The following is a 7671-nucleotide window of genomic DNA, read 5'->3' as shown; positions in this document are numbered from 1 at the left end:
CCACAGTGCTTAACTAACTGCATTTCAAAAGCAGCATTTTATAATCAACTATCGGACCAAAGCTGACAGTTAATGTTAATGGTATTTTAATATTTTTCTAACGAAAAATGATAAATAGTCTAATGTATTTGTAATTGAATTAACACGTGTTAATTCAATTGAAACAGAAAGGAAAGGACACGTATTAATTCAATTGATTAGTTTGTTACTTTCCTTTATAATCTCCTCATCCACCCCCGTAATGTAACACGTGTCCATATCTTTTTTTTTTTTTTTTTTTTTCAAAGCAGGTTCCTGGAAACATAGACACTGTTCAATGCCTATATATAGACACTATACAGACCATGGTATCTAATTCCTTCATCCATCTTCTCCTGACTTACTTCTCTCTCTCATATCATCTACCAGTTCCATATACACTTCTCTCTCTCATATCAGCTACTAGTTCCATATACTTTTAAGTTTGTAATTCTCAATATGAATCACTACGATCAAAACAAGCCTCAAGGTATATAATTTATTTATACCTTTCATTTCTTATATATATTGCAGGGTTGGTACTAGTATATATATATATATATATATATATATATATATATATATATGATTGTATGTTGTTGGTTGAATTTGACAGAAGCATGTCCTTTTCCAGCAACTACTGCACCGGTTGAGGGGTACCCACAAGGTCCTTATGTGGCTCCACCGCCGGCTGGTCATATGATGAGAAATGGTGAAGCAAATCCCCAGAATTGGTACGTTCTCTATCTATGTATATGCTATATATATATATATATATATTGACTGAAATAGTAGTAATCAAATCTGGATGATTCTGTTGTGTGGTGCAGTTGTGCTGCCTTATTCTGTTGCTGTCTCGTTGACGCGGTTGTGGATATGTGTGAGTGGTATGTTCTCTATCTATGTATATGCTATATTTATATATATATATATATATTGACTGAAATAGTAGTAATCAAATCTGGATGGTTCTGTTGTGTGGTGCAGTTGTGCTGCCGTATGCTCGCTGTTGCTGTCTTGTTGACGTGGTTACGAATAGTTGTAAACTTTAATTATTATTCGCGCGAATCATTAATTATAGATAAATATGAATTTCAAATCTTAAAATTTCTTTATTCTCATATACGTATAATGCATAAATAAATAATTAGATATAAATATCTTAGTCTGTAATTATAAATATCGTAAATATCAAAGTAAATGTCGAAATCCTTTCTGCGGAACGAATAACGTGATAAATTGTAAGTCAAAGTATGTGGAAACTAGTTTCTCTTTCTTGACCTTTTGTACACATAAACATTGTACGTGTTATTTTCATTAGCGTACATAACTGATGGGAATATGCACTTTTATAAATGTAGAAAGATGATTAGTTTTCCTTTTAGTAACTTTAATTCCATTTTCCATCAAAGTAAGGAATAAATAGAAAAACATTTCTCCAATAATTAATTACCAAAAAGGTAATTTATAAGTTGACCAAATAATATTATATTAATATGATATCTATTTTATTTAACCACCAAATAATAAAAGTAAATCACGTGTCCAAATTATGTGATTCACAAATATAAGAAAATATCTTACAGTCTCTCACTTGACCCATATGATAACTTCTGTAGTGATTTAGTAAAATAGTTATTAGTGTGCACCATAAATCAGATTGACTCATTAACTTGGTCATCATAAATACCATGGTAAATAAACTACCAATGCGAGTCATGGCGATTATATATCCCTAAATGAATGACACAGTCTCTTCCATGTACCACAACACTGCTAACCTATTCAACATAGTCTATAAATGAAAAGTATCAATAATGATCTAACAATAATGTCTTTTCCAAGACTATTCCTATTACCATTTATTAAAGCAATACGTACATGTACATTAATTAATAGGAAATATCATAAACACATTTAATCAGCGCAAAACGTCAAATATATATAAGCAATGTTAAGCAATCCACAATTAAAAATAATCATCATTGACTACATTCAAGACCCATTCTTTCAACATGTTTTATAAATGTCTTAGGTGGTAGTCGATTCGTTAATGAATTGCAATCATAAGTTGTGTGCTTATATGTTCAATAGACATTCGTTATTTCTAGACATCTTCCTTAATGATAAAGTATTCCAACTTTAGAATACCTATCATTTTTCATACAAGAAGATCAATAATTTCAGCATAAATTTTCAGCAATCTGAAAATATTACTCATAATTCCAAGTCCTGAAATAAATTTTGCAACCATAAATTGTAACCTTAAAGCATGTTACAAATTAAAATTTCATAATAGACAAAGTAATAATAAATTACTTTATACTTTTCATAATATTGTTCCTCCAACCAAAAGGAACAAATAACCAATTATGAATTAATAATTATCCACATATTCATAAAAATGTCTTTCTAAGTGTGAACATATAATCTTTTATAACCTACCAACTTGTATATACATCAAACTCCACAATATATGTATAAAGAATATTTTTCGTTTCTTTACCTTCCGGCTAACTCATTCTTTGGGATTGCATAGGCTGAATTTATCCTTTTTATGTATGGATCAATACTGGTTGAATAATGTTCCATATCAAATCTTTCTAAAACTCTTTCAATATATGCTTTCTGAGATAATCCTAAAAATTCACGTGATCTATTTCTATCACATAAAATACCTCATCCATATATTTCATTTCAAAGTTCTTAGAGATAACTTCTAGTTTCATATAATAAACTAAGATCACTACTACCAAACAAAATATTATCAATATATATAGAATCAGAAATATAAATTTACTTTCACTAACCTTATAGTATATACGCTGATTAATAATGTTTTACTTAAAACCAAAATGAATAATGGTATTAATAAAGAAACATAAACCTAACCTACCTTGACCTAACGATAGAGGCAATTAAGTGTTGACCAGCCGCCAGATCTCTTTGACTTTCGAACGATGATATTTTCATTGGATAAGAATGATAATATTTCATTATGAAGGATAATGAAAGATGACTTGGTTCAATAGGGTAAGGATAATCTTAGCACAATTTGAGGAAGTCAAAGGGGTAAATCATATCCCCAACAAATCTGGTAACAAACGGATCTCCTTTGATCTCGCACAAGCGGATCTCCTCTGATCCCGCAAATGAACTGAGGGAGAATGACTATAAGAATGAGATCCTACCAATCAATAAAGGTATGACAAAAAATTATTATTAAATCCCTGCCTTTCTTTTAAACCTCTGGTGACTGATTTGATCGTTGGAGAGCTCTTGGCAGGCACCACACCGGTGCCGTCAAGATTCATCGATCTTTTACTCTCTTCTTTGCAGGAAAACTGTGTCGTATCGGACTGCGTGGATTTCTCCCCCGACAAGTATCATTAAACTTAATATACCATTGTTAAGAAATTTGTTTAAATCCATATATTAATATCTTAAGTTTATAGAATATGAATTATTTATCTTTTAATGTGAAACCTTTAGGTTGTTCCATATGGACTTTCTCTTATAAACTCCCATTAATAAAAGTTGTATTCACATCCATTTGATGTAACTCTAAATCATAATAAGTTACTAATGCCATGATATTTTAAGAGAATCCTTCATAAGTACTGTAGAGAAGGTTTCTTTATAATTTCTTCATTCGTGGCGCTAATCCATTTAGTAAAATAATTACTGTTAATGCATTGTGAATATGTAACTGGATCCGCATATATCTCACTATAGATCAAAATCAGATTCTTGCAGATATATCATATAGTCATCCAGAATAGCAGATCTCCTTCTCTTTGAGATCGTTTTAATGTTATTCCTTATGATTCTTCTACAATTTATTCATTGATAACAATCTTATTATGGAGTTGTTGATCATTCAATTGTTTTTCATTGTTATACGGTTTAACAACTAAAAGAACAATTATTTCCTTAGAAGTTATGGGTAAAGAAATTTATACCTTAACTTCTTGAATGATCACATTCTTATTTTTATTACTCCCACTGACTTCACCATTCTCAATGAATTTGACATTTTCGGTTTCAACAATTCTTGTACTATATTTAGGATAGTAAAACTTGTACCCTTTAGATTATGGGTAACAAGAAATTACTTAATATACTCCTAGCTACATCCATAAGAGTACGATTACACCTTTCAGCTACACGCTTCTGCTGTGGCATGTATAGAAAAGTGTATTGAGCACAAATGCCATACATTTCAAGGAGTTTAGCAAACGATTAGATTATTAACCCGTTTCATCATACCTTCATAATATTCACCACTTCTACATGACTGTATGATTTTCACTTTTCTATTTAGTTGTTTTCAACCTCATTTATGTATACTTCAAGAGTATCCACTGCTTGAGATTTTTCATCCAACAAATATATATATCCATAACGTGAAAAAATCAACTATAAAGATGATAAAATATTTTTCTCCACCAAAAGATGGAACATCAGAAGGTCTAAAAATGTCTATATGAATAATTTCAAGAAACTCTGTACTTCTTGTGCCTCATTTCTTTGTATATTTGGTTTGTTTACCCTTAAAACAATCTACACACACCAAAATCAGTAAAGTTTAGATACGGAAGAATCACATCATTTACTAATTTTCCTAACCTTTCATTGAATATTATCTAGTCTTTTATGCCACAAGATAAATGAATTTTCATTAATTGAATTACGCTTAATTCTAACATTATAATGCAAGGTCAAAAGGGTTTTAATAAATAAACTATCAAATTTGAATTTATAGAAATCATAAACAATAATACTATAACTCACAAATTAAAATTTCTTGAATAAACATCATTATCAAACTTAAAGGAAAAATCATTAACATAAAGTTTTGAAATAAAATCAAATTATAGGAAATTGAATAAACATAAAGAGTTTAAAATAATTTAAATAAAATCCATTGTCTAACGTTAAACATAATGTCACAATTAGTTAAACAAAACTTTTTTCCAATGATCATAAATAAGAAATTCTTATTTGAATTTGTGGTTTAGGCCATAAGAAATTCTTGCATCTATTAGAAATATAAACATTAGTACTTAAGTCAACCTATCATGTATTAGAAAGAATTTCAATAAGTAATTCGAAATATACAAAAGCCAAAAGTTTACCATTCTTTTTCAAATCATTCTTTAAATTTCATGTAATCTTTCTAAAAGTGTTCAATACATTAATGACACTTTTTCATTATTACATTCCTTTCTTTTAATAGATTAACCTAAATCTTTTAATTTTGGGTGTTACTCACTTAATGTTTTTTCAGACTTATTCCCAAAATTTATTTATATCTTCTTGAGTAATCAGATGATCATAATGATTACCTTACTACTTAAGCCTTGTTTCCTCCTAAATTAACATAATGATCAATTCTTTCACTTTTCACTTATCTTAATAGTATTAATTCGAAATGACCCATACTAAGTAGACAAAAAATTAAAAATAAATTGAATAAGAAAATTCTTATCCACAATTATCCCTAAGGTTCTTAATTTTGTAACAGCATTAGCCATCTTAAGAACATATCCAAAAATGGTAAGAGTACCAACAAAAATGCATATATAGTAGTGATATAAATTAATAATTTTTGTTTTAGAAATTTATCTATAATACGAAAACATTTTTCTTGTCAAATATTCCTTACCACTATCACTATAGGGAACAATTATTCGCATAACCATAATGCTTAATCTGCTCGATTTCTCCCAACCTTTATGGAGTATCTTTTCTTTCTCACTGTATTTATCAGTAATAACAGCAGGTTTCTCAATTTAAAATGCTAAATTAAGATTTAGCACACCTAAATTATGAACTTAACTTACTCATTCCATTATGAGAAGTTAGTCCTATTGAAAATCAGAACAAATGTAGCATGCGAATTCTGGGATGTAATAAAACAAACATAATAAGATAAAATGCTCACAACAATAATGCTTTGAGTTAACAACACGTATGTATAACTTAAAAATATAAATACAATGCATAACTATAGTACCCCTTTGGGTGACAATTATAAAATACTAATAATGATGCTTATATGTATTTATATGTATACCTTCATTGGTGATGCATTATTTAATTAAACAAATAAGTTATCTTTAGATATCCTATATCTACCTAATTAAAAAATACATACAACCCCTTAATTTTTATTTAATCATTTGAAAATCAATTCCATTTGGAGAATTATTTCTCATAATTAAATAAACTCAATATTCATGAATATCACAAAAATTATAAGCATCAATTATTCATGAAATATTGTAATTATGTCTATTACTAAAATTAATATTTATCAACTATTATGGTTATGCCACTTTGGCAGCTACCAACCTATACTTAATATGAATATTAAATTAGGTATCGACTAATTTATCATTAATTACATTTATTACTAAAATTAATATTCATCAATCATTATAGTTAGGCCACTTTGGTAGCTTACCAACTCTCACATAATATGAATATTAAATTTTTTATTAACTAATTAATAATTAATTTACCCATTTAATATTATACACACAAATTTACCCATTTAATATTATACACACATACTCATATTGATCGATCAAACTTTAGGTAAGTTTGATAACAAAAACTTAATAGTCCGAAAATTTAATAAAAATATGTTTTTATTTTATATACATAATAAAACATTATTTTTTTTATTTCTGAACTTGAAGATTATAATTGAATCAATTTAAAATTGATTCTCCATCATGTATGTATATTTTGGTACTAAATAATAATTTATTTGCATGTCCAATAAAGTTAAATTTCTAGACTTACACATTATTCTAAAAATTATAATTTCTAATAATATATATAAATAAATAAATATATTTTTATGTATTTAATTATTTATTATTTTTCAGATAATTAAAAATAAAATCGTTCATATCATCGGACGATAATTAGTAAAACAGTTAGCTTCTTTCAAATAATAACAAGCTGTCATTAAAATTTTCAGCAATTAAATCAGGCTCGAAAATCAAGATACCTAAGTTAGTTTGGTGTTTACAAAATTCATCCATAATGATATTAAAATTAGTATATAATAATACACATATTCCTTTTCAAAATCATGTACGACAAGGAAACTTCTTCTTATTATACATGTGCATACATGCATCATTAAGTAATTGACTTTCATGCAATTACATAAAATTCGAAAATCTATGTATGGGAACCAAAATCAGCACACAAAACTTGGCTTAAACAAACCCACGAAAAATACTGATCAAAACATATCCACAGTGCAGATTCAAAACAACACATTATTCAATCATGCAATCATCATTATATATTAAATATTATTTATGCAACGTTAAAGAAAAATAACGAGTCCTTAAATCTTAAGTTCTGATACTACATGTAAACTTTAATTATTATTCGTGCAAAACATTAATCATAAATAAACATGAATCTCAAATATTAGAATTTAATTATTCTCACATACCTATAATACATAAATAAATACTTAGATATAAATACCTCGATCTGTAATTATAAATTCTGCCGAACAAATAACGTGATAAACTGCAAGTTAAAGCATGTGGAAACTGATTTCTCTCTCTTGGCTTTTTGCACACATAAATATTATACGTGTTGTTTTCGTGAGCGTACATA

General features: G+C 27.8%; 1 protein-coding gene across 2 annotated transcripts; it reads left to right on the top strand.

Annotated features, from left to right (window-relative positions):
• The first annotated feature begins 321 nt into the window (after window positions 1-321).
• Window positions 322-1401, top strand: LOC132273252 (protein CYSTEINE-RICH TRANSMEMBRANE MODULE 8-like). Of its 2 annotated transcripts, none has more exons than XM_059774250.1 (4): window positions 322-508; window positions 653-752; window positions 849-905; window positions 1006-1401. In XM_059774250.1, exons 1-4 carry the CDS (start codon window positions 478-480, stop codon window positions 1040-1042), a joined length of 225 nt encoding a protein of 74 aa, XP_059630233.1. In that variant the 5' UTR covers window positions 322-477; the 3' UTR covers window positions 1043-1401. The 2 variants fall into 2 exon arrangements, with proteins under 2 accessions (XP_059630233.1, XP_059630232.1); XM_059774249.1 differs by having other exon boundaries at window positions 327-508; window positions 635-752; window positions 1006-1396.
• Window positions 1402-7671: the final 6270 nt, after the last annotated feature.

The sequence above is a fragment of the Cornus florida genome, unplaced genomic scaffold (assembly GCF_030987335.1).
Source record: "Cornus florida cultivar Cherokee Brave unplaced genomic scaffold, ASM3098733v1 CherokeeBrave_3.0.0_Hap2_Chr09, whole genome shotgun sequence".
In the NCBI taxonomy this organism is placed as follows: Eukaryota; Viridiplantae; Streptophyta; class Magnoliopsida; order Cornales; family Cornaceae; genus Cornus; species Cornus florida.
This window is presented reverse-complemented; position numbering and strand designations above follow the sequence as displayed.

Bases quoted from the DNA above. Each gene is read 5' to 3' on its own strand.
- LOC132273252 (XM_059774249.1), top strand. From the start codon at position 478: ATGAATCACTACGATCAAAACAAGCCTCAAG. The intron at 753-848 runs GTACGTTCTCTA...TGTGTGGTGCAG, and splicing joins GAAGCAAATCCCCAGAATTG to TTGTGCTGCCTTATTCTGTT. The intron at 906-1,005 runs GTATGTTCTCTA...TGTGTGGTGCAG, and splicing joins GTTGTGGATATGTGTGAGTG to TTGTGCTGCCGTATGCTCGC.